The 27915-nt window shown below is 35.6% G+C and overlaps 2 protein-coding genes across 6 annotated transcripts; both read left to right on the top strand.

The window, feature by feature from the left end:
* The first annotated feature begins 30 nt into the window (after positions 1 to 30).
* LOC113669966 (insulin-degrading enzyme) lies at positions 31 to 19247 on the top strand. Of its 4 annotated transcripts, none has more exons than XM_089195184.1 (32): positions 31 to 356; positions 1080 to 1152; positions 1732 to 1758; positions 2180 to 2283; positions 2779 to 2852; positions 3301 to 3396; positions 3958 to 4080; positions 5139 to 5251; positions 5872 to 5961; positions 6122 to 6194; positions 6981 to 7073; positions 7798 to 7889; positions 8134 to 8214; positions 8997 to 9100; positions 9992 to 10094; positions 10525 to 10620; positions 11400 to 11426; positions 11722 to 11804; positions 12171 to 12315; positions 12795 to 12905; positions 13153 to 13273; positions 13628 to 13719; positions 14295 to 14406; positions 14711 to 14778; positions 15133 to 15232; positions 15907 to 15950; positions 16454 to 16534; positions 16624 to 16771; positions 17159 to 17220; positions 17381 to 17444; positions 17901 to 17980; positions 18082 to 19247. In XM_089195184.1, exons 2-32 carry the CDS (start codon positions 1081 to 1083, stop codon positions 18175 to 18177), a joined length of 2775 nt encoding a protein of 924 aa, XP_089051310.1. In that variant the 5' UTR covers positions 31 to 356; position 1080; the 3' UTR covers positions 18178 to 19247. The 4 variants fall into 4 exon arrangements, with proteins under 4 accessions (XP_089051310.1, XP_089051309.1, XP_089051308.1 ...); XM_089195183.1 differs by having other exon boundaries at positions 18079 to 19247; XM_089195182.1 differs by having other exon boundaries at positions 1076 to 1152.
* Positions 19248 to 20353: 1106 nt separating this feature from the next.
* LOC113677736 (uncharacterized) lies at positions 20354 to 27642 on the top strand. 2 transcript variants are annotated; one of them, XM_089195205.1, is made up of 11 exons: positions 20354 to 20739; positions 21326 to 21434; positions 22366 to 22586; positions 23167 to 23508; positions 23983 to 24056; positions 24958 to 25007; positions 25245 to 25389; positions 26123 to 26233; positions 26672 to 26799; positions 26926 to 27013; positions 27271 to 27642. In XM_089195205.1, the coding sequence occupies exons 3-11, from the start codon at positions 22397 to 22399 to the stop codon at positions 27400 to 27402; spliced, it is 1260 nt and encodes a 419-aa protein (XP_089051331.1). In that variant the 5' UTR covers positions 20354 to 20739; positions 21326 to 21434; positions 22366 to 22396; the 3' UTR covers positions 27403 to 27642. The 2 variants fall into 2 exon arrangements, with proteins under 2 accessions (XP_089051331.1, XP_089051332.1); XM_089195206.1 differs by lacking the exon at positions 21326 to 21434 and having other exon boundaries at positions 20367 to 20739.
* Positions 27643 to 27915: the final 273 nt, after the last annotated feature.

Genomic DNA, 27915 nt, shown 5'->3' with positions numbered 1-27915 from the left:
ATCTAAAGGACGGAAGAACTGATCAAGCTAGAGCATTTTAAAGCACTTTCGTCAACCATTTAGTTTTTGTTTACAACTTGCCGTTAAATTTTCATACTGCTTTCCCACAGGCAGTTTGAAACTGACCGGGTTGTATCGTATTCTGTGGGTCATCTTGTTGGTTGTAACCGGTAACAGTAGGTAGATCACTTGCTTTAAAATCATGGAAGGGGTGAAGAAAATTTACAACAACATTACGAAATCTCCGCGTGACGATCGCATGTACCGAGGTGTAGAACTCTGTAACAACATGAAAGTTCTTGTGATCAGTGATCCATCAACTGATAAATCTGCGGCAGCTTTGGATGTTCACATTGGTAAGATTTCCATGAAAAAGTACGACAAGCTTAACAATTGGAGTTTAATTTGAAAACTTGGCTACGACAATTGCACGAAAGACACCGTAGTGGGGCTGTAGTATACAGCTGTTCCATTAAAAATGTCAGGTGGGGACCCATCAGAAACCGAAAAAACTGGATTTAATTTCCATAAAAGCTGAAAACTGCCATCAATGACTAGACTGAAGTTAAACAGAAGAATGTTTATCCTCTTACTAGATTTCAAGGCTTATTAGTATGAAATTCCATCGAAAAAGCATTGTACATGGCTTTTGATCAATAATGTATTATACAAGATATGTGATGAACATGGAAAAAAGATGCTTTGTATAATTATGCTCCACTAAAGGTACTCAGAAAAAAGGTGAAACAGAATCTTTGATCTTTGATTGCTGTCATTAATAATTCATTCTTTTCAGAATTCAGAATTAATTTTGTAGATGACACCTCATCAATAACAATTTAAACAATAATTAAATATATTTCTAAGTATAGCATTCATGCATTTCTGTATGTTCTGATTCAAATATTCTTTTAGTTTAAAATGTTTCAAACCATTTTTTTGCCTTTATTTTGAAAAAAGGTTGAAGGTTAGATTTAGTATTTTCCTGTAGTACTAGTTAGTTCTGTTGAATTTTTTTGTTTTTTTAAATTTTTTTGTTTTATTTTTGATTACTACACATATTCTTAAATTTAAGGTAGTATGAGTGATCCATCTGAACTGCCAGGGCTTGCTCATTTCTGTGAACACATGCTGTTTTTGGGCACAAAGAAAGTAAGATATGAGCCACCAGTCTATAGTTTTATCTGTGATACCTTTTTAGGTGGAGAAATATAAACAAACTCTTAATGGAAGTAACTGAAATTTTAACCTTTTAACCCTCTTGATTGACCAAGACTCAATTTCTCCTTACAATATTAGAACAATATCAAGCAGACAAGTAATGGGAAAAAGATAAATATGAATCAGGGGATTATCAGTTGATTAAATACCAAATTCTCCTAACTGACATGATAAGAATTGTTTGAAAGACAGTAAGGAGTACTAACAACAAGATCTTGGCGGTGAGAGGGTTAAGGGTTGATTTTTTTATGATTTTTTGAGGTAGAGTTAGGATGATTTATAAGCAATTTAATTCCTAAATTACTACATGTAGGATTGCCAAGGTTAAATATTGCAAGAATGCAGTTGTATGAAATACAGTGTTTTCACTTACATTTATTTTGGAGGGGAGTTGGTATGTTATTGGTAATCTTAATACTAAACTGAGTGAGGTAAAATTACACAAAAATTAATGAAGACTTCTTTGGTGACAGTTTTTTTTTTTGTTTTCTTTTTTTTTTGGCTCTTTAGTATCCATCGGAGAATTCATTTACTCAGGTATGAACATTAAGAAGTGTCTGATAGTATGTCAAAAACACATATGTCTCTATGACTGTGCAAAGTTCATGACAAATTTTAACAGATCTTAGCTTGGATGAACTTTAATTGTGCTTTTATGAATTTATCTGGTTTTCTTTTTTCAGAAAGTCAAAAAGAACTTTAGCGAGTTACCTTGTAGTTTGAAGAAATTCACTTCAGTTCTTTTCTATTGGCCCAGAAATTTGATGTATTATAAATGTTTCAAGAATCCTTTCAAAATGTGGTGCCCAGTTATTGGAAATAATTAGGTTGGCAAATTACACATTCTTTGAAGTGACCATCAACAGGATGGAACTGATTGGATTTTGAAAACTCAATTTTTGGTTGTCTGTTATGGATACTGGTAGTAATTTTTTGAATGTTGACTTGTACCTTGCAGTTTTTAAGTGAGAATGGTGGATCCTCTAATGCTTTCACTAGTGCAGAACACACAAATTTTTTCTTTGACATTAAACACGAATGTCTACAGGAAGCCTTGGATCGGTAAGTCAAGAGTAGTTTTAAGTTTTTTATAAATTATAGCAGTCATAACCAATTATTTGAGACATAATATTTTAATTTTTTTTAAATACAATTCTTTTTTCCTTTTCTTTTTTAATTGATTGATCAGTATGTGTTACCATTTTTCATTGCAAAAAAGTGTTCTTTTATTTTTTAATGTTGCTGCCTCATCTAAGAATTATGTCATTCATTCATTAATCATGCTCATGATCATGTGGGAACATCTAAAAGCATTAACAAATAAAATGGATTAAAGTTCCTCAACTACAATTCAAGAACATGACTTTTTAGGTTATCTCAAACGTTGCATATGTATCCCAAAGAGGTTTGTAACATGATTGGTGGCAGTTCACCATTTTAAGTGATGCATCTTCTACTCCCATGCTACTCTGTTATTAAGGAGTGTAGTAACTTCTGGTGATGGGGTTTTGTCTGATGTTAAATTTTAATTCTCTTTGATGTATGTTTGGATTACAGGTTTGCACAGTTTTTTCTATGCCCACTGTTTAATTCAGATGCAACAGAAAGAGAAGTCAATGCTGTTGACTCAGGTGAAGACGTTATTCAATAATGGAAATATATTGTTTATAGAATAAGATATTGATGATATTTATAAGCAGTAGTTTAGTATATCATAGTATATCAAATTATATTGACATTATAGTCTTGCAGTTTAGTAGTAATTTTGTATATCATACATTGATGTAGTCCTGGTGAAAAGTCTGGATCATTTTCAGTATCTGAGCAACTGTGCAATCTACCCCTCCCCTCCCCTAATCCAACACAAATCCTGACCAGTTGACTGTGGTTGTGTTAGGGGAGGAGTAGGTGTGCAGTTGATCAGATACTGAAAATGATCTAGACTTTTCACCTGGACCATATCAATGTATGATAATACTAAATTACTACTAAAACTGCAAGACTATAATATCAATAAAAATTCTCGAAACCATTATGTCTGAGTAATTGGATGGTTTTATTTTATCTCTCCTTTTTTAGAACACTGTAAGAATGTCTTAAGTGATTCTTGGAGACTAAACCAGTTGGACAAGTCTTCAGTCAGTCCATCCCATCCTTACAGTAAATTTGGATCAGGTACATGATTTTGAGTTGATGTAGATTTCCTATTAAAATATGTATTAAAGGATTGAGTCACAATGCTACATATTTGATTGAAAAATATTTTGTTTAGGTGGCTGCCTTAGTCAGAACACATCTATCTCTTTTCCTCTGGTTCACGGGCGTGCCAGTAACCGATACCTTTACACCTAACATCAGTATTCATATTCTCCATACTGTTCTCCATACATTTGCTAAGTTACAGACAAGGATAATTTTTTTAGTAGTCAAATGCTTCAGTCTTCAGTTGGTGATCATTTCTTTATTCTTGTTACCTTAATGTGTGATGCAGTGGTGATATTATAAGGAGAAATTAGATGCTGGTCACTCCAACCTATAGGTTATGAGGGAGTACACCAATCATGTATCACGTATGGTTTCTAAAAAGGCAGGCATCCATCGGTGTGGACTGAGGGGTGCTTTATGACAAGCCAAAACAGCTACTGGTGATTGGGAGTGGACTATGCACACTCCTTAATCCCAGATCTTTTGCATTTTCATAACTGGTAAAACTGATTTGGATCTTTGTTGCAACAGGTAACAAACATACTCTTGACGTCAAACCAAAAGAGAACGGACTTTGTGTGCGTGATGAGTTACTGAAATTTCACAGTTCATATTACTCAGCTAATATCATGGCATTGACCATTCTAGGCAGAGGTACTGTATCACTATATATGCGTTTAGGTATAATTACAGTTAATAATTGTGAAATATTGTGTATGATATTTAACTTCCACTTTTGGAACATGCAGTGACCCATGCTTGTATCTTCCAGAGGTCAACACCAATTCATGGTCCCAGCTACATACAAAAACCTTGAGTTTGGAATGTTTTATTTTCCTATACAGTAGGAATCAGATGTCTCTGAATGTGCAGATTTTTTCTTGTTTCAAAGTGGCTAACTTATTAAAACTTATTTGTTGTTTTAAAAGCCACATGTACATTGATGAATTGATGCCATCAAAAATTTTTATTTGTTTCCTTGAAAATGATATCAAACTTATATCAAATTATTGCTCCACAAGCTGTGCCAATTCCTGTGACATGACATATTTCCATAGCACCATCATATCCTTCTTTAAAAAGCCTCTTTGTTTCACCTCTAATGTTGGTAATGATAATCTGAGGTTGCTCTGGACCTACCCTGACTGATTTGTTGAAAAACTCCTTTGGGAATGGAAGATAAAACTTGATAATCATCTTATTGCAATTTGAAAATTGGTGATCTGTAAATTAGTTTTTAAGCTAAAATAAGGAATCGGTTGAAAGAATGTTTGGTGGTTGTCATAGTAAGGCCTCTCTTTGGGAAGGTGACCTTGCTTTAGTTTGTGATTAGTATTAATAATTTTGTATGATTACTGGCATTGAAGCTGTAAATAGAGATGTGTGGTTTATTAATCCATCTTTTTAAACAGTTAATTTGATGAAAGGAGATTATTTTGAGCACCTTAGAGCCTTATTGCATTTGGAAGATTTTTTCTCTTTGTCAGAAAAAAGATAATTAATGTCCCTAACATTTTAATATTGTGAAAGAGGTGATGTAAGTTCAAATGAGGCCCATAATTGTGTGTGAAATTAAAGAAAAAAACCTGTGCTCTTGCCTTTCTAGTGCATTGTCAGCAAGTGCTAGGAGTTTTTAGTTACTCCTTTTTAACATTGGCTAACTATTAAAAGCTAGGATACATAGATGAAAGAGATATGACTTCATTTCTTAGATTCTCTTGACGACCTTACAAACCTGGTTATAAAGCTCTTTTCAGACACAGAAGATAAAAACGTATCAATTCCAGAGTTTCATGATCATCCTTATGATGATGAGCAAGTACAGGTAAGAGATTTTTAAGTTTAGATAACACATTTTAACAAATGCTGAAAGATTCTGTATCCCAGAGGGGCAGAGAAATCTAGTGAGACTAGAATCAGTTACAATGTAACAAGGAATATTTGATCTAAATTATAATTGGCGTTGCAATTATTAGCTGAGTATCTGATGATCCTACAATGTCAGATTGTTGGTTGAGTTATTGATTTGGGTCATTCTTGTTTCTTTTCATTGATGTGATTTGCCAGCTTTTACTAATACACAGTCATATTATGATTTGTTTTTCACATCACCATGAACAACATTTAGCTTTTTATCATATAAAACAAACAGATTCTATGTTGCCTTGGGTCTGTGCAGTACCTTTTGTACTAGATCATGAAAGGCCTGGAAATGTGGTAAGAGCATCAGGGATGCACTCACTTGTATTGCCTTGTGTGCAACTCTTTTCTCTTTTGTCCTTACCACATTTTGACATCATCTGTGATCTATTACTGAACAGACACATGGCAACGTAGAATCTATTGTTTAATTTTATGAGCAACTATAGGGATGATAATCATGGAGAAATGACTGCAAGGTTCTTATATTTATTGTTGATACTGGTCTCTTGATTTGTTTTGAAGGTAGAATTGAAAGTGGTGCCTATCAAAGACATAAAGCAGTTAAATATTTCCTTTCCAATCCCTGATGTTAACCAGTACTATGAGAGCAAGGTAAGTTTTCTCATTCATTGTGCTAATGATTGTGTGACTCTCACTCGTAGTGATCTTAATTAAGTGCCTGTCAGATGTCCAAAATGTGAATGTTAGATTTAACAAAAATCTTTACTTAATGTTATTGGCTATGAAATTTCTTACATTGTTTGGATTGCAGCCTTGTCATTACATATCTCACCTCCTTGGTCATGAAGGTAAAGGAAGTTTGCTTTCAGAACTCAAAACCAAAGGTAAGTTTTCAAATGATGGAAGATTCTTCTAAAGGTTAACTTGACAACAGAGTGACCTGGAGTTTCAGTCAGGAATATTTCTCTGTATGATAACTTCTTACTTGGAAGAGATTAAAAAAAAAGTGGTAAAAAAGGCAGAGTTTGAAATCTCATGTGCAGGCTGTGTTACTTGTATGTTGGTGAAATCATGCAAAAGTTTTATCAAATATTATAGTGAACAAATGGAGACAGATATCTCACACAAATTCACAGATCTTGAGGGTTCAAACCATATTGTGCTGTTTGCTAAGATGAAATCTTTGCCATCATTGAATAGGCCTCTCAGCAGCTTTCACCCCAAGATCAAAGAAATGGTTCATTTATTTTGGGAAAAGCACTCAACTTATTGGTCAAACACTAAAGTGTCTCTTCTTAAACAATTGTAATTATAATTTTCTCAATTACTGTTATCATGATAATCATTTTATTTTTTTCACTCTTTAATTCTACTTACCACTGCATTCAATTCACACTTCACCTAGCAGATGCTTCTGCCAACTTCAATCATTACAAAAGTTATTCATTTGTAATGCAAATGTTTGAACATTTTTTGTACAAAGTATTTGTACTGGTAAAGTATTAAATCCTGTGTAACTTTTCCAAAGGGTAATTCAAGATCTTTGCTAGTGCCTTGTTATCTAGACTTTGTATCTCCTTCACAAACTGTTAGATCTGTTAACTGCATCTTGTCATTTGCAGTTGTAAACTGATAACTTTTCTAATATCAGTTGGCAATTACTCCAACAGGCTGGGTGAATGAACTTGTTGCTGGAGGAGCAAGTGGAGCTAGGGGTTTTATGTTCTTTATTTGTAACATGGAACTCACATCTGAGGGACAAGGTAATCATGTTTAACTTTATTCATGTTTGCCCTTATAATCTGTTTTTATTTTCCCCATAATTATTAATGTCAGCCTTTTTATTTGGTGATTATTTGGTTGATGTTCCTAGCATGAAGGCCTTTTAGCACTGAAATGAACACATCAAAGCTTGTAGTTACAACAGTTACTTAACATTAAAAAAATTATCACATTATATTACATTATACTCTGGAAGATGCAATAAGGGTAATCCCTCAATTTTGTTATTTGTTTGGAAAGAGCTGATGATGACACTGGACATGTCATTTAACACCAAAATAGGTTTTCAAGATTTGAAACTGAATTATAACTTTAAATTAACAATTGGTTCATACATCAGCATGCATTCATCAAGATATGAAGCACATGGGAAGTTTGGAGAGCACGAAAGATGCATAAACTGTTGTGTAGCCGAGAGCAACTCTAGCTTCTTGAGTGCTCTCCAAACTTCCCAAGTGCTTCATATCTCGATGAACGCACAGCTGACATATGAACCAATTGTTTTATAACATTTTCAACCCGATGGAAATTTTTTTTTCTCAAGGGACTTGTTTACTGACGTCATGAGTGTGCACAATAGGAATATGAAGCATGCTTGCACAATTGAATTTGATTACACAAATTTACTAGCTATGTTATAACACCCATTGTAATTAAAAATGATTCAAATTCTCTATAATGATGTATGATGTCATTTTTTTTAAGACCATGTGTATGAAATAGTGGCATGTGTATTTCAATACTTGGAAATGCTCAGAAGGCAAGAACCTCCAGACTGGATATTTAAAGAGTGCCAGGTACTTTCATCAAACACTAGCTATTAAATAAGTATAGGCTAAATCTAGTCTAGACTGATAGTTATGCTGCATATAAATTTTACATTAAGCAAGGCATTGTTCCTTAACAATTCACTGTGATAGTAATTACTTCATTCAGGCATTTTCCGCCATTTTCTTTATCTGTAGATTAATGAAATTAGTGATGAAGGTTTAAAGAAATAATTCCTATGATGGTGTTCTTTTTGGCATGATCTTTTGGTAGGCCCTTTGTGAAGTTAGATTTCAATTTAAGGACAAGGAGAATCCTGGATCCTATGTGTGTTCATTGGCCCGCTGTTTACATGTAAGTGTTGTAATTCATTTGAGCAATATCTGATCAGTGTTCTCTGAGCCCCAAAGCTCAGTCTTTCTTAAAGAGTCATTTGGTGACCTAAAATCAGCAAATCATAAAACATAAGTTGCTTGAAGGAAAAAAATGGGAAGAGGACATTTTATATGATATTATAAGACTTCCTATACTTCTTGCTACACCCCTTGCCTGAACTAAGCATCATGGCTGGCTGACAATTTATCTAAAGTCTTACGAAACAGAAACATCAAGGAGTTAGGTGCACATTTTTATCAAGGAAAACATGATTCAGAGCATTAAATATTATTTTTGTAAAATACTTGTCTCACTTTGATTTGAGATGTTGAAGCATTAACTATAATTAAAAAAGAAAGGTTACAACAGGTTGGTAATTGGCAGCCTTCCTTGTAAATTTAGTTACCAACATTTCCCTTAAGTTTCCTTGGCAGCCAAAAAAGGGGACAACTTGGAACACTGGGTGTTATATCCCCCACCAAGTCTAAATTTCAGTTGAGAGTTGAAAATAATCAGCAATTGCATTGGGTTTGCATTTCTGGGTCCAATCTGTATTCTAGAAGACTAGTACCATCCTTTCAATCTATTGGATGCAAAACTAAAACCAAGTGTTACTTATTTAGTCATTGATAGGCAGTTGGCTGTTTTAATCTTGGAGATTGTATTGGCTTCTTGAGATATTTTCATCGTTCTTATCTTTACAACACTCAATTGAAATGCTGTGTGAACCTCAAATAGTTTGACCGCATATTTTTTTGCAGGAGTTTGGAATAGACGATGTCCTACAAGGACAATTTGTAATGAAGTATTTTAAACCTGAATTGATTAAAATGATTCTTTCCCATCTTGTGCCATCAAAAGTGAGGTGAGATGTAATTTGATGTACAGGTAAATAATGATTATGATCAAATTTGGGAGACTGAGGTTTTTACAAGGGATTTAACCACAAGCTGTGGCTGAATTATTTTCCCTAAGGTGTATATTGGGAGTAGGTTTATGTTTTGCCAAGAATACCCCAGCTAATTGTAAGATGATAAGTAAAACTTTCAAACACTCTTGTGGTGAAGAACAAGTTTTAAATTTTTTTGTGCTGGTTTCATACTTCAATGAGTTAACACCTGGAAAACTGATCTGAATCAACAAAGTGTATTAAACAAAAAAATGGATGGAGAATCATACAACTTTGTGAATGTTTTTCGTAAAAGATGGCAATGTTAGCAAACTTCAGAATGATGTTATTGATTATAACATTTCCTTTGTATGCGTAAAGAGACATAATTAATTTGTATACATTGTTTATGCTGATCTACCAAAGAAAGTAGAGTACAGTCAAAACCTCAATTATTCGGACCATGGTTATTCGGACCTTGATTATTCAGATCTTGATTATCTGGATTTCTTGATCGTCCAGACTTTTTCTCTGGTCCCAATTTTCCCATGAATATTTATTAGTCATGATCAAGATACGTAGCCATATTTTATAAACTACAGCCTTGAAAAATGAAAGGCAAGTTTGTTTTGCTTTCAAAAAGCAAAAGAAGCAGTTGCTGTTCCTCATTAATATTCATATTCTTGATTATCCTGACTATTTTGTCTAGCCCCAACAAGTCAGAATAATCAAGGTTCAACTGTAATTTTTATGCAACTCTTGTACTGCTCTCTTTTTCAACTCCTGGAGTCCCTTGAGATACTCTTTTTTGTTTCCTAGCCTCTTAAGATTTACTTTTTCGCCATATTTTCCATGTTTCTTCCACAGAATAACCCTGATTTCAAAACTTTTTGAAGGCAAAACAGATCTTGTAGAAAAATGGTATGAAACAGAATACTCTAAAAGCAAAATCTCTCCAGAGTACATGAAGGTAACAAAAAAAAGTTCTTTATCTGGTTGATTCCTTCATAATATTGAGTGATTATAAAAATTCTTGGTTATAGTTTACCATTTTGTACAGTATTGATTGTTTCATTACGTCTTACCTCTTGTTCCTATTTATATTATAAAAGGCTGACTGTCACATAATTGATTACTAATTAATGCACAGTCTTATGAGACTTATTAATGAGCCATGATAGCTTCAATCAATCTTTGCTTGTTTCACTGGGTCCAAACATTAGAAACCCCCCACCACCCCCCCCCCTCAAAAAAAGAAAAATTATAAAAATTGACATCCTCTCCTTGTAACAGTCACAAACATTGTCCATTGAATGTCCTGACCTGACAGAGCTAAATAACTGTCAAGAGAATAATGTTAACAGAAACTACTGATTTACAAAGTTTACTCTTTCTTTCAGGAGTGGAACAATGTGTTATTAAACCCTTCTCTGCAACTACCTGAGGAAAATGAGTTTATCCCCGCAGATTTTACATTAAGGGAAAGGCCTCAAGATGTAAGGACTAAATTGACTGTGGTGAAAGTTAATGTCAAATTTATGCTTTTATTTTTTAAAAAACAAACTGATGATGATATAGAAACATGGATGGTAAACAATAATTTCATTTTTTCATACTCTACCTTATCAAAACTTAATTTACTTTTAAATTAAAATATTTATATTCATTTGATTCCATTGACAGTTTCTTTCCATCAATAGAATTCACCCTGAGTTGAAACTGTTGTTTGCACATAAGAAGACTATTAAGAGTAAACAATTTATTGAAGCTCTCTTAACTGTATTTACACTTTCACATGAACAGCAACAGACATAGGCAATTGCTTTTTTTAAGCTCCTGCAATGAGGGAAAATAAGAGAAAAAAATCCCTCTAGTACCTGCATCTCATTTAAATCCACCAACTTTACATTACAGTATGTTAAAATGATTTTGTTGTGCATTGGTCAGAGCAATTTTCAATTGACCGTTGGAACTGATGTTGAATCAGGCTGGGCATGTTCAACTGTGGTCTGTGATTGTTCAAGAAATTTTATGCCACCTTCTCAACCAATTAAGTCCAAAACTGCCAGCAATAAGATACCTCTTGTTATTACTTAAAGGGAACAAGAACTTTGACCAAGTAGTGATAATCCATCTCTTCCCTTCATGTTGTTTTGCGTTTTTGTGTGTAGTTTTAACATCTTCATATCCACTATTCATGGAAACATTACAAGAAACAAAATGTGTCTGAAAGAGAATATTAGGGTTGGACTAACTTTACCTTTCTTATTTGTAGTCTTCATCCATTCCCATACTCATTAAGGTATGCGTAATTTATGTAAAGTACAGTACTGTATATTTTTTACTGGGTAACTGGATACATGTAACTGGATACACATACATGTGGATACATGCCTAGCTTTTCCTTAAATGGGGAAACACATTTTAAAAACCTGGAAAATGTAAATGTTTCAAATTGTTTTTAGCCAGTGCACACTTCAATTGGTAATACTTTTCATATCCTCTTTCGGTGTGTTCAACATATGAGAGAATTGATTTGTTTTGGACACTTGTTCATTCTGTACACATTATGGCACAACATTTTCATATCTTAACAGGATGATTCTTTGTTGAAAGTTTGGTTTAAACAAGACGACACATTCCACCTCCCCAAGTCTTGTCTTCTGTTTGAAATAACAAGGTACTGTACCTGAGCATAAATTGTATTCATTTGTTGAAGTTGTGTACCCTTTTACAAGTTTATAGTCAAGTTTGTAGCTTGTCAGTCTAAAAATTTTTTTACCTCAGCTCAATTTTCTTGCTCCTAATGTAAAAGTATGTTTTAGCTGACCAAAATGTCGAATAATTTATCATCAAATTGCTTTTTTTCATATGCATTTGGTTTTTTATCACACAGGTTCTTTTTCGCAGTGAGAAATAACCAACTTTCCAAATAACCCCACAATATCGCGGGATTTTGAACTCGATTGTTCTCTACTAAGTGCAGTTGGAGTGAAGTTTTTTATTCATTTGATAATTTACGGATGATGTTCTGTATCTGTTATAGTCCTTTGGCGTATGTGGATCCGTGCCACTGTAACATGGCGCACTTGTTTGTAGAGCTGCTGAAGGACTCATTAAATGAGTATGCCTACGCTGCCGAGATTGCGGGAGTGCATTACAAACTGGAAAACACCATGTATGGAATCTTTGTAAGTACAGCGCACATCTTTTTCTCAAATCACCTTCATCCTTGAGAGTGTTGTCCCTGACTCGTGACAAGACGAAAAAAACATCTTTCTGTATTTCTTTACTGAGCTCAAAATTTACCATCTCTCCTATTCTTTTTACAAAACTTGACGCTATCGCCATAACTGATCCTAGCAGCATGCAGGACGCGTGTCATATATGAACTTCGTAAGGGGTCTTGTTCACCGTAGAGTCTCTGTGGCTCAGTGGTAGAGCATTGGAGGGTGGAATCCGACTTTCTGAAGTTCGATTCCTCATGGGAACTCAAAACTTACCGTCTTATTCTTTTTACAACACAATTCTCCTTGTTGAAAATCAGCCAAGCGTATCAGTTATTCTTTGACAAGGGCTCGTCAGGAGAAGTACCTGTTGTTAAGATATGGTGTACTGTGGTGGCAGTGATTTCACATCAAGGGGAATGTCACACTCTGTTACTTTACAGTTAAGTATCAAAGGATATAACCACAAACAGCCTGTTTTATTGAAGAAGATTTTCGAAAGAATGGCAAACTTCCAAGTAGACCCTAAGAGGTTTCCACTCATCAAAGAAAGGGTAAGACATTTAATGTTATGTACAGGTTCATTTACTGTGCAGTTACGACAATTGAAAATGTTGAAAATGTTGTTGAAAATGTTGAAAATGTTTTTGAAAATGATTTCTTAAGACTGGATTGATGTTTTGTTTCGTGGTAGTATTGAAGCCCTTGGGCAAGAAAACGAAATGATCTTTCTACTGTTTGTGGAGATTTCTTTTGCTGCTCTCTTTAACGCTGTTTTTTTTTCTCCTTGTCAATTTATAGTGTGAGATTGCACTGAAGAACTTTGTTGCTGAACCTCCTCATCAACATGCTTTGTACTACACGTCATTTTTGTTAGAAGAACTAGCGTGGCATAAAGATGACCTGTTAGAAGCATTAGAGGGTATTTTTAGTACTTTTTATTTCCTCTCATGCAGAGAGTGATAATCAATTTATTGAGAGCAGTTTCATCTTGCTTGAAGTTCATCAAAACGAAACTATAGTAATTGCATTTTTAAAAAAATTGAAGTGGGCCAATAGAACGAATTAATGAAAAATTCTAGGATATACAAACGGCCGTATTGCAAGTGGAAAAACGCCGTTGCGCTGGAAAGTAGTTGCTATTACAGTGGTGTTTTGAGGGGTTGGTGGGGAAGGGAGGGAGGGAGGTGAAATAGGAGGGAAGGGGGTTGGAATGAAAACTTTACTATCTACTCTCATTTACAGTTACTGATCGTAGATGTTGATTGTTTGTCAGAGGTAACACTGGAGAAGCTGAAAGCTTTCATCCCTGATTTGTTAGGGAGACTTCATATCGAGTGTTTGTTTCATGGGAACTTGACCAAAGAAGTGAGTTTAAACATCTAAAAGTCCAAAGTCACTTGAGGTCTTTAACTCCGTCAATATTCTTAATAATCAAGACTATAACAGAATTCTCGAACGTGATTGGTTAACACTAGCCCGATTTGAGCAATAATAGGACAGTATGCGCATCATGCTTGTAATTGGACACTGTAATAGGACAGTTAAAGGGACAGTTAACTCGTCATGCCTGTGTAAGTGGACAGAACGCGTCATGTGCGCGCACTGTTGTCTCGCAATTTCTCAAATTTCGTCAAAGTTTTGATTATTTGGTAACAGGACTTCGTGTCGTCCAATTCTGTCTGTAATCATACTCGTGATTAACAAATCGGACTCCCGCTTCGCGGTCGTCTGATTTTGTTAATCACTCGTATAATTACAGAATAATGATCCTGAATCTCAACAGTTGTTTGTAAAAAAGCGTTCTGAACAAACCGTACATACTGATAACTTATGCAGTATTTTTAGGTCAATTTCTCGAAGAGGCATGGCAGGCTACATAACATGCTTGTGATGGAAGAGAAACTTTAACCGTTATGATTGTGGACTTTGCTCTATTTCAGGAAGCTTTGGACACCGCAGAGCTGGTAGAAAAGATCATCAAAGAAGACAGCAAGACTAAACCTTTGTTACCATTACAGTTAATTCGGCACAGAGAAATACAGTTACCAGACGGTAAGTGTGAAGCCAAAAGTGCTCAGCAAAATGCCTTGAGTTGCTTCAAAATGTGCATCACTCTGTGTTTCCTCTGTTAGTAAGTAACTACTCTTCATCTTAATTGGAGATTGATTGGACCAATTGTTATTGATTTATCGTTGTTTGTAAAACTGATCAGGATCCCAGACTCCTCTTTCTTCCTCCTCTCTTGAGGGAAGAAGAGAGAGGACACTGAGAACGATGTTGAGACCTAACTAGGCATATGTGAATGTATTTAGTGCTGTCTATATCTTTCTTATTCATCTCTGTTTCTGTCCTCTAGGTTGTTCGTATCTTTTTGAAGTGCAGAATGAAGTTCACAATAATTCAAGTTTGGAAATATATTATCAGGTACACTTGCATGTAAATGGAGTGCCTTTTGAGGGGTGGGGAGACAGGAGACAGGAGACAGGGCAGGGATACAAAGCCACCTTTCCCCCCCCCCTCTTTTTTTTTTACTCAATCGGTGTTTTCTGTCCTAAAAAGTCCTGTTTTAAATGTAAACGTGATGCACGTTTACTGCATTTGATACGTTTCTTTTCCAATTTGTCCTTGGTGGTTTCCTCACCAGCCTACACCCTCGGTCCGCCTATATATGTGCTTTCTGTTGCCTGACAAAGTAGACTGTGATGGAACAAAGGGTTGCATCCTAACGACACATCCAAATGAAGGAAATGAAGATAGTTATTTTAATTTCGTTTTCAGTGTGACCTGCAAGCCACCAAAAGTAATGTACTTCTGGAGTTGTTCTGTCAGGTCATCAGTGAACCATGTTTTAATACTCTTAGAACTCAAGAGCAGTTAGGTTTGTATGCAAAGCCAATAACTGTATAAAATGTATATTTACCTCGCACACTCCGTGGCTTGGTAGTCAGCGCACATATTTTGGAATCTAAATATCCGGATTGGAAGCCCGGACGTGTCATTTTTGCGATGTTTTTCGGCAAGACACTTTACCGCCTGCTCCTCACTCTACCCAGGTACCGGCCTGTTTTACGCTTTATTTACGCCGTTTCTTCGAGGAGGAGCACGGGCTCATTTTCTCATTTTCGAACCAAAGCGAACTGCTGTGTGGGGTTGGGGGTGGGATTGCGTATCTTCGGTTGGTTTTAGCATCCCAGGCCGGGCTAAGATTACCTAGGGTTAGTGTTAAATCTGATTTCAGATCTAAAAGCTTTATAAGAAAATTCAGTGTAATTTCCTATTTTCTACAATTTGACGATTGGATCCTCCTAAAAGAATAGAGAAAATTCAAATCCTAAAAGGCTTTTGAACTAAGGAATAAAGAAACCCGGATTAAAATTAACCTTGGGTTAGTGCTCATCGGCCTTCGAATAACTGGGCCCAGTTTTGGAAGAATAACAACAGTTTAAGTCGCTTAAAACTAAGGGAACCGGAATAAGTTCTGGTAATGTTAAGCTTTTGGACTCGTCATGTTGTAGCCAATAAACATTTTTCTTTGTATTTTTTACATTTCAGGTTATATTGTCTTTAGTGGAGTAAGAAGATGTAACGGTGCTCAGGTTGATATGGATTTTACTATGAATTTTCTGCAAATTCGAGCTAACACTATTTCGGATTTATCCCAAGCGGGATAACTAGATTAAAATTAGCAACTTGGTGTAACCAAGAAGGGTGAAGACATTGTTGTTCTGTTCTCGTTGATGTTCTTGTTATTTTCCTTTTTTGCGCCAATTAGGTCCTTAGCAATGATATCGTGTTTTTCTTAGGCTACTTTTTCTTCTTCTCTATTAACCCGTTAACTTCAAGAAGTGATTAATGTGTAACTTCTCCTTATAATATCCATACAATACCTTGCAAACAGGTAATGAGAATTGTCAAACTTACCAGGTAGAAGTTGATATCTTGATCTAACACCAAAGTATCATTACTAGTTTACAATGAAATGTGTAGTAGCTAGAGGGGAGATTGAACAATCAGATCTTGGTAGTTAAAGGGTTAATTTCCCAGGTAAGGAAATCTCAGCTTTTAACTGGTTATTCATTAACACTATTTTTCTCTCCAGGGTCTCCGTGTCTTGATACAATCTGAAAAAGAACCTTCTTTACTAGATTCACGAGTTGAAAACTTCCTTCAAGGAATCGAGGTTTGTTTGATATTTGGTTTCAGGATACTTATTTACAAAGTCAGTGTGATAAAAATACATCTCAAAGTTCAATTTTTTAATTTCAAAAGGATTACATCAAAACAATGTCGGAAGAGGAATTAAAAAACCATATTGAGGCACTTGCAGTGAAAAGGATGGACAAACCCAAGAAATTATCTTCGGAATGTATGAAACACTGGAAAGAAATCCTCTCTCGACAATACAACTTTGACAGGGGTGAGACCAGCACTTTTCCTCTTTTGAGTAAAATTATTGAAGTGGCTTAACGTTTCTACATTGCTGGGCCGTTGGAGGCCAAAAGCTGAGCTAACAGGCCGCTCTGCGGTTCGTTTCTTGCGACACGGTGAATTTTTTCCAGATTCTTTGCCAATACGACTGTGTTGCTGCGATCAGCAACGAGCATATCTACCGCGGTAACTTACCATCTAATGCGATCGCATGTCGAAATAACCAATACATTTCAGATTTGGAGACCCCGTCGGCTTGTGTCAACTAAACCGTGACACAATGTACGTACATGAAAATATGAATCTACCAGATTAAAATTCTCATGAACGTAATTGGCGTCACGGTTTAATTGATTGAAACTTGTTTCTTCTTCAGATAACATCGAGGTGGGATTTCTAATGACTGTCACCAAAGAAGATGTTCTGGCATTTTATCGGGTAGGAGTGTCTTAATTTGATTTGGGATTCTTCGGATTAGACTGTTAGTAATGATAAACTTTGAAAAGTGCCTACTCTGAAAACTTAAGCTGTGCAGACTTGTCATAACGACTATTGCAATACTAATTTACATGTAAATGTTTCATGCTCGGATTTGCAGGATCTTCTTGCTTTTAAAGCACCTAGACGGCACAAGTTGGCCGTCCATATTTTATCTAAGAAAAGTAAGTAGAACTTGTAACTGAAATGTGAAAGTCTTTCCCAAGTGATCAATGGATTCCATTTTCCTCGTTCAGGTTTAGAAATGGATCACAAATGGCGTTAAAATATGAGAAGAACCAAAACAAAAAGGCCCATGATGACGTCATATATGTCTGTCCTCAAACGGTTCATGTGAAGAACCGATCAAAATCATTGTAGAATTGACGCTGCTTATTGTTTTCAGACCATACCACCTGCCTTTGCAAGCTTGAAGCGCAGCAAGCATTAATAAAAGTAATAAAAAGTTGATCTTGCTTCTTGTACGAACAAACCGGACTATGCTCTATTTGCACGTCATGTGAACCTATATTTCACATTAGGAGCTTGCTGACTCCACTGACGAAAAAGTGAGAATCATTGTTTTCACAGCAAGAACTCCAACCAGCAGTGAATAATGTTTGACTTTTTGTTTCTTTCAGTGACCAAGAATGCAGATAACGAGTCTAAAAACGAATACGATGAAAATGAGAAAACCGAAGATGCTGATGCTCTTCCTCCGGTATGTCTTTTCCTTATTCAAAACATCTTTTCTCCACACTTTTGTCACAAACATTTATCAAATTGTACATGAAATGACTGTTTTTTTTCTCCTTTTAGCAGACCGTTATTGATGACATCACTGCATTTAAGAGTAGTCTTCCATTATTTCCACTTGTGCCACCATACCACAGTCAACCTACGAAATCCAAGCTGTAGAACAGAGAATCAATCTCAGTACTTTCGCTTTCCTTCCTTTGCCTTCCATTTCTCTGTGGTCGTCTCTCGCTAGAGTTCGAAAACTGTTCTTTTTGCGTTAATTTGCTATCTACAATGTATCTTGATGTGGTGAATGAGCATTTTGACCAGCATCTAATTTCTCTTCGCATTGCCACTGCTGAATCTTTCATTAAGATCGTGAGATTAAAGGAAATGATCGCCAACCTAAGAAGCTTTGATTGTTAAACGAATTCTCCTTGTCAGTACTTAAGGAAATGTATAGAGAAGAGTGTTGAGAATATGGGTATTGATGCAAGAACGAGGAGGGTTTAAGTGTTTGAACCTGATTGGAATATTGGTAATTATTCCGTCTCCTGCGAACCCCATTTTTTTCTCGAACATGTCTTTGGGAGCACAGAATCAGGGCCCGGACGCAAGGTGTATTTAATAACGCAGAATTACGTGCGTTCTATTAATAGCTCAATGACCAGCGGCATGTTCGTGTGTACATGTAACAACATTACGTGCTGTGTCGCGAAGCAGAAAGCTCGTGTGTCTCAGAAGTACCAACTGAAGTGGCAAAACGGTATCAAGAATATCAGTGAAAACTGTGGTTTTGTATATTACAGTGAAAAAAGGGTATCTAATATCTTCTCTGTACTAATGCTTTTTTGGTACATCAGCCTTGGTTTTTTTTTTCAATTGTACTTTTTTTTTTTATTAACGATTGACGCTTAGGTGATCGCTTTCGAGACTCGAGAACAGTTTATTCGACACATCTAGAACATTTTTTGTAATCATTGCTTCATCGTATAGCAATGGCGCAAAGAAATTCCATCAGTAATGATGAAAGTTGCCGACCTCTGATCGCAAAACAGAGTGAATGTGATTGAAGATAATACCCCCTGAAGGAAAATTATGTCTGGCTGGAGACACGTTTGACATGGTTAGTCGCATGTTCAAGTGGATAATGAGTGCAAAGTATTTAAACGTGCACAAGGTTTCAAAGAATATAGACCTAACAAAACTAAAAAATAATGAATTAAAATAGTAAATGTAATCGGAACGAAGCGTTACGTGTGATCATTTCCTCCGAACAATTAGTTAACTCAGAACTGCAAATTTTATCAGGGTCGTGACCAAAAAACCCTTATGGGGTAACAGACTGGTTAGCCCCAGTAGTCCACTTTTTATGGCTCAGATCACTCGGTGTATGGACAATTCTAAAGTGTTTGCAAGGGATTTGCGGCTCAAGAAGCTCAGACGGTTCTCGTATGTAGTTAGTGACAAAAGAACGAGCTCAAAATTCATTGTCTTTCTTTCTGTGGCTCAGTGGCAGAGCATCAGAGCGTGGAAGTCGAAGGTCTGGGGTTCAATTCTTCATGGGAATCAAGATTTGTTTTGTACCACGCTTGTTAAAAGAAAAAAATCCTTCTCCCAGAGCAATCATACTTGAAGCTGTCACTGACATGAAGCTTAACTTTACTGTGAATATAATGCTTTCAAAGAGGCAATTTTATGTTAAGGAAGCAGAATGGAAGCTAGACTGAACCAAAGTGGAGGTGTTAACCTTAACGTGATCGGAACAAAATATAAAGCCCAGTCAAATCTGTGGTCAACTGAAAAATTCTGAAACCATCGTCGGTCGATTGCCCCCTCTTCCACTCGTCTTTACTGATCGGGAGCGGTAAAAATTAATTTAGATATTCACAGAAGCACAACGTTGCCTGTTTTCTCGCCAGCCGAGTCGTGAGTGTACCGTGACTGTTGAGTCTCGAAGTACATGCATTCAACAGTGTTATATCTGATATCTAATCTCGCTCATACTCAAAATGCCTGATTTGAGGAAATTGGGGGATTTGGGAACAAGTATTTGCCAGGTTTGTCAGTATTTAGTTTCAATTTATAGACGAGTAAGCAGTTTTACACTTTTCATATTAGAAGGAATGTCACCTAATTTTTTCGGGAGGGGGAGGGGGGCTGGGAGGCTGAGGTTTCACTCTGAGAACGGTGATAATTTTGGACATTTTTTTAAAATGTTTTAGGATATCTTGAGGGTTTTGGGGAGATTTTTTTAAGTACAAAATGGGAATTTCCGGCACTATCTCAGCAAGTAATTTCTTGATGTTTATTTTGTTTCCTCCGTTTCAACGGCCGGTCGTCTACTTAGTCCTCCACCCCACCCTGCTAGACCCGTTAGGACTGTGCTCAGTTAGAGGGAAGGGTAAAAATTTTAAAATGGTGGCTGACTAAGCGGACTCATTGTTAGAGTTTCAACGGAAACATGCACATTGATCGTGATGCAATATTATGCAAATGACCCAAAGGGAAAGTTGTTGTTCCTCCGTCTCTGTTAATTAATAATGTAACGCTGTATGTCAGCCGCTGTAAGCGAAACAAATTGATTGGTCTGGCGATCTTCCTCTTGTTCGCTTATCGCTGCGTTTTTCTTCAGTCTGAAGAACACAGAGGAACAACCCCAGGTATCAGACACAAGTTTCATGGAGTTAACTTGGCATTGTAGATTTTGACATTAACAAGCAAACACAAAAAGGAGATACGGTAATCTATTTTTCTTTCTTTTGACCTAACGCTAAAAATTTACAGGCTGGGATACTTTCTATGGGTCAATATGTTGTCTTAATTTACAACAAAGACTTCGTCCCTGTGATGAGTTATACTCGTCATCTGCAACGTTATAGTGCAAGTTCACCAACACGAATAGAAAAAGGAATTGCCACAGAACTTCACATAGCGACTTTTAGTTAATTATAATGCGTAGTTTTCTTCTGTCTGGTGTGTTTACATCGTACGATCGTGAGGTTGGTTCTTGTCACCCTCTAACACTCGATTTACAATCATCAAGCAACGTTAAATTTCACAATAATCAAAAAGGTAAATTCCGTAGACTAACTGCGAAACAAATGAATTTATACGAGGCGTTACCATCAAAAGAACTTTAGTGTCAAAGGTCTGGTTTGCCGCAAATTAGAAGACCGGAATTATGTATGCGAGGAAAATATTAAGCTTACCTCTTACAGTTTCTTTTATGTCAAACGGTTTATATGAAATAATTTGTGGTTTTTAATAAAGCCTAAAGAGTGACCTTTGATCGGTTGCATTTACAGTCCTAAATTGTTTCTTTTAGTTGTGCTGATTTTTAACGACTTCAGAAGAACTGTTTGGTAACCCCTGTGTAATTTTCCTTGTCCACCGCTGTATTTAGAAGCTATACTCTAAATAGAATAAGAGAGATGGTAAGTTTTGAGCTCGGTAAAGAAATAGAGAAAGATGTTTTTTCGTCTTGTCACGAGCGTGGGATAAAGAAACAATTCTGAGTCCCCACGAGGTATCGAACCTCAAAGCTCCGATTCCGCGTTCCTCATGGGAACTCAGAATTGTTTCTTTGTCCCACGCTCGTAACAAGACGAAAAAACATCTTTCTCTACATTCTAAATGTTGTCTTTCATGTATTTTGAAATAATTTTCTCCTTTAATGAAGAAATGTTATTTGAGTTGGGAAAATATTCATAAATGTATAGTTACGTTCACATCTCTCACATTAGCATGATAGTCATAACTAATTATATACTTTAATTCAATTACTATTATATTTCATATTTAAGACTTGCTCTCAACCTTATCAAATATGAAATGGATGACCAAGAAAAGAATAAAAATAGTGAAAGATAGAAATTAACCAGTGTAATATGCATAAATATCCACAAAATATATCTAATAGTATATAAAATAATTGTATAGCAAAGAACCAGTAATATTATTGCTTGTTAAACTGAATGGTACGGAACATTTGATGTCTCTTGTTGATACCAACAAATATGAGGCAAGGTTTCTGGAAAGTTTTTTGTTTTGTTTTTGTTGTCATAATCTTTTTTTGAACATTTTACTGACAACATTCAATACAGTACATAATTTACTTACAATATATAAAATTCCAATAATAAAAATGTTCAATACACATCTCAGAACAAACTATTCCAATGTTATATTAACCAGACAACAGACTAACTTTTGAACTAAAAGCCATTGTTGTTACACACAGGAAAATGAAAAGTTTATGAAGTGAAATATATAATACTTTTAGTTTTAGTATCTCATCAAGATTTTAATTGCATATTTATTATTTTTGATATGTTCATTATTATTGATATATTCTGTGAATTTTAGTTGCAGCCTGTGTAATCTGGTACATGTCTTGATGACATCCTTACCAGGAAGTCTTGGTTGGCCTTTCACTGGTGACAAAACACTTGAGTTTGCCAGAAACCCAGCAGAATTCATCCAACGCAATATTAAAACATGTAACTCAAGGGTTTTTCAAGTACGAGCACTGAACAAACCTCATGTACTTGTTGCTTCAAATCAAGGAGTCAAGGAAATTCTAGAAGGTGTTGCAAATGGATTTGCATTACAGTGGAACCCTGCTAACTCAGACTTGGTTCACTGGTAGCTCTGTCAATTACTATCAGCCAACTATTTTTTGTTTCCCTCAGGAGTTTGAGTTGGTGGAGTTCCACTGTATCTATGTCCAACAAGAATTGTATTTATTTAGTCATAGTCTCTATTAGCTCACTTTAACCTTTTGATGGCTAAGAGTGACCAGCATTTAATTTATCCTTAAAATATCACCCCTGAATCATGCAAGGGTCAGGAGTATAGAGGAAATGATCTCCAACTGTTAAGAGGCTCTTGACTGTTGAACAAATTCTCCTTATCAGCAACTTTGGAAATGTCTCTAAAACAATATGGAGAATATGTATACTGATGTTGGAGTGTAGAATGTTAGGTAGTTCTTTCCAATTACTATTAAGATGATGCTAAATGTTTTGAATCTCATTCACTTCTTATCCATTTGTCTCCTCAAAATCCCCATCTCTACCCTTATGTTCTCTCCTCTTGATAAAAATATTTGTCCCATATTTGATTTTTTAACCTGTTAAAGTACATTTTTTTTTTTTTTTTTGTCAGATAAGGATGGTGTGCTTGACATGGGCTACAAAGATTTTGGATATATGTATAGTTTATATGGAGACTTAGTAATTTTTAACAATGATGATGAAGCTATACGGCTAAGAAACATTCTTTACAATGTCTTTCGGCCTGAAGAAGTGACCCGTTACATGGGTGATGTGGAAGTTGTGTCCTCAAGATTATTGAATAGTATTGAAGACAATGACATTGTTATTCCATATAAGCTGTTCAAGCAGCTCACAACTGAGGTATGCTTGCGATTATTCCTGGGACTAGAAATGGAAACTGCCAAAAAGGAAGCAGAATCTGTTGTTGAGCTCACAATAACTCACTGGCATGGTAAGTCATTGATGATGGAAATTTTTCTTATGGAACAACCTACAAAATAAATAATAATGTGATGAATTTCAAATGAAAATCATACCAATGGTCCAAAAACTTCTTTCATAATACAAATCATGTATTTAAAAATAGCCTTAAAGTTTGCAATTTATCTAAGTTGAATCAAATTCAAACAAGGGGGTTTTGGGGGCATGCTCCTCCCAAAGGAATCAAAATTTGAAACTCTCTGGGAAGTGATTTTCAGCATTCTGGGAGAGTCATTTGTCTGACTAACTTTTTTAGCAAGACATTAATGGTAAAATAAGTTCAAAGATAATTATTTTGTCTTTGATCACAACTGGTATGAGATCAAAGTGTTTGTTTTGCACATATGATACTTACATTGAAAAAATATTGCCAGCTGAGGATATTGTGATCAAAATTTATTGTTGTGATTTAGGCAGTACTGATAAATGTTCCTTTTTTTTCAAGGGCTTATTTCTGTTCCAGTGACTTTTAATGTTTATGGTTATAAATCAGGATACAGTAAGGCAATGGTAGCAAAGGTATTATTTTGTTTAATTAATTCTCTGGTAATATCCAATACTGTGTGATTCACTACCAGTCTAAACAGCAGCACAACTTGCATGTGTTTACAGTAACTGATCACAACTTATGAACATCAGAGACATCATAAAGTGCACTTTGTGTGCTACTTTCTAGTTCTTACATCACTTGATGTCATCTATGATCAATAACTGCACAGACAAATGGTAAAATAATTTGTTTAATGAAGGGACAATAAACAATAGATTGTTTGCCAGAATATTAATATCTCATGTCAATTATAATTGTTATAGTCAATCACACTGCACCTTTTGCCCTTTATTTATCAAACAAAAGGTTGGTTTAAAAGTAAACAATAATAAGGAAAAAATTTTTATCACAAAGAAATGTCATTTTGAATCAACTATTTTTAAATTAATGCAATTTTATAATTTTTCCACAGTCTTTCTATGCTTAGTGGCACTGTATTAAGCAGTCATCCTGTCTATTTAGTGGTTGATTTTCAAATTCCTGACATTTGTTCCTCTTAATTACTGTAATGTTCACTAAGCAATCACCTCTACTAAGGGGTCATGGTCACTTTTACTGAGTCCCAACAGCCTGTTTGGATTTTTCTCCACCTGTATTGATCTGTCACATGGAGCGCGACCATTCAGATAACACTAGGAATAATCTTTCAAGTAAAATTTAATCCATTTTTATCTCTCAAAATCAATGTTAGTAGTATCTTTAGAAATGTCTATACATTACAAAGTCAATTAGGGCAAAATATGGCATTTTTGTTGTTCTTTTTAGTAGTCCTATTCTGTAGAACTAGTATGTAACAGTCACCACACCATTCCTTGTGGGTGACTGCTTAATAGAAGTTCAACTGTAACAAATATTTCATTTGTTTTGTAGAAAAATCTGTTGACAATTGTCAGTAGACGTCTCTCAGAGGAAAAGAATGGGTGAGTACGTCCATGGAGATTTTGGTACTGTTACTGTGTTAAATAACAAAAGCAAAAATGTGCTTAAGACAGGCCCTTTGATGCATGCTTTTCCGCAGAACACAAAAAGTGTTTGAAGGTTTTGCACATGCATTGGGCATGTACCTTTGAGCTGTACTGTAAATAAGTTATAATGTTAGAAAAAATGATGCTGATACATTCCACAAAATCTTTATTGAGAAATCTATTCTTTTTCAGGTTCATAAATGTTATGAGAGAATCAGAATTTAAATCCATGACTGAAATGGCAAATCACATTTTGTTATTTGTGTCAGCTCTGGTTCCCAAAGCATTGGCTTCCCTCATGACCTCCTTTTGCATTGAGCTTGCCAAGCCTGAGAATGTAAGTACATTATTGAAGATCTACATGGGAGAAGCTGAATTTGTTTATCTGAGGTTTTTATCATCCCCTTAAGTCTGAAAAAAAGAAAAAAAAACTCAAAGATTAAGCCATCCCTCAGGCTTTCATCCAGTTGGGAGACAAATGAAAAAGAACAAGGAAGGAGAGTGTAAAATGCTTATAACATCAAAGTGTTGGTCAAAGAGATCTGGAGACTGTGTATGAGTTTGCAGCAAAACATCGTAGGCCATGTGACTTGGCTTTTTAATTATTATCGCGTCAACTGAGAGATCAATAGAACAAATTTCAAGTGTTCTGACTTCTCTCGTAACTAATAATAATAATAATAACTTTATTTAAGTGTCAGTGTATTTAGCACTGCTGTGCTAATTGGGGACACTGTAAATAAGGAAACAAATATCGTAAATGAACGTATCTAATTTGATTGCTGGACAGACAGTCAGTCACTCATTCATTTGCCTTGACATTGGGCTAATGCTTGAAACATCAGTTTTAGAAACTCTTTACCGTGGCCAATTAACATTATCAACTTAATTGATAAAACTGAATTATTTTTCCATACTCCCCCACCAATGCAGCATCACAGTTTTCTAAGAAACTTACCAGTACCCTTACAGTTAGTCAGTCAGTCAGTCAGCCAGTGGAGGCCTGTCTTCTCTGTTTAGTTTAAGTCACCAATTTCAATTCATATGTGTTGTTGTGACTGATTCTCCAGCTTGAGAAGAGAATCAAAGCAGCCAAGGATGATAGGTATCTGGAAAATGTGCTTTTAGAGATAAAACGACTTTGGCCACCCTTTCTTGGTGGACGAAGACTAGCAAAACAGGTGAGCATTTCACGTATTTAAGACTGCAGTTCTCTTGATTTAATCCAGAGCTAAGTTAAACTAACATGGTTTGAAAATTCAGTCTATTGCCCTTAAAGCAGAATGTTGTTAGTACTGATTATGTCCACTATCACACCAAAAGCATTTGGCCTAAAGGGGGAAAGGGTTGGGGAGATGTAGCTATGTAACAGCTCATTAAATGATGTACCAACCACTATCTGTGTTAAATTTCTATCAAAATTACTATTCAGTCCTGTGGTGGTGAAGGTGAAGCAATGAAGATTGTAATGATGGAGGTTGTTGTGACTGTTTTGATAAAAGGAAGATTACAAAAACCAAATAAGTAACTGAAATAATTGTAGTTGTGAAGATGCATGATCTCACTGTTACTGAAAGTGAATCTTAACTCTTTGCCTTTGGTTATTCTTCTTCCCACAGGAAGTCATAATAGATGGTTATAAAGTTCCAGCAGGTCACTATGTGGGAATTCTCACAAGAGCAGCAAACTGTGATCCAAAAATATTTCCTGAAGCTGAAAAGTTTTTACCTGAAAGATGGGACACTTGGTGAGGTTGCTAAAAGAAAACTCCCTCTTGGTTTACTTTTTCCATGGCATTATTTTTTTCCTTTAACTTAAACTACAAAGTTTTGTTAGGTCTTGTTTTGTAATTTGCTATTTTCTTGTTCTACAGTAACCAGTTAGACAGGGATCGAGTGTGGACATTTGGCTCAGGTCCTCGGATGTGCATAGGGCATAAGTTTATTCACAAGATTATTAAGGTTTGTGCTCAGGATCAAGAAAGGGTGAACAGAACCCTTAGTCTCTTAACGACCATTCCTAAGAATGTCACACTTCCCCCATTGCGTGACATCTTAAAAGAATGGCTGTGAATGAGCCAGTGGTCCATACAATACTGTCCAGCAAGGGTGAAGTTTTAAAGTACTTTTCCATGTAATTGAGCTGTTAGGGATTATCATAGCTTTTTAGCTACATATTTAGTTTTTTTATCGAAGCTAGTGTTTTTAATTTTTTGCAGCTTCTTGCAAAACATCTTCTCCAGTCATACGAGTGGGAACTGGTACCCGGTCAAGATTTGACATACAAATGGCTTCCTGTGTCACGCCCCAAGAACGATGTACAAGTTGTGTTTACGAAGATTGCGCTATGAAATTGGATTGCCTGGTAACATTTTATGGACATTTTTAATTTTTTTGCAAAGGTTTTTACTAAATGCTACTTTGCTCAACTGATTCCAAACTTCTTTTTAACACGAGTGAAATATATTTTTTTCCTTTTAAAAATGGATGTAACATAAGTAACGAAAGTATTAATCAAGTGTTTTGGACAAATTATAATGAGTATTGTAATCATTAGAGCCTTTCAGTAATAAATGTGCTGTTGAATTTCATTCCTTTGTTCTTTTCTATTAAAAATTCCCTTTGCCCAAAACGTAACAGACTGCTGACAGGGTTCCCAGCTTTTTAGATTGAATCATTACCTAAGCAGAATCATGACAGAGTGTTCCCAAGTGTTAGTTCCAGAAACAGTTAGTTATACTCAACGGAGAACTCCCTCACAAATTGTTGGTAGGTTAATTAACTCTGAAACGTTGCCATCCCCAAGAAATCAAACGAGCTACATTAACTAATGCACCCATGCACGCACTCACATACACACAAAA

Source organism: Pocillopora damicornis, chromosome 2 (genome assembly GCF_964200805.1).
Source record: "Pocillopora damicornis chromosome 2, jaPocDami1.2, whole genome shotgun sequence".
Lineage (NCBI taxonomy): Eukaryota > Metazoa > Cnidaria > Anthozoa > Scleractinia > Pocilloporidae > Pocillopora > Pocillopora damicornis.
This window is presented reverse-complemented; position numbering and strand designations above follow the sequence as displayed.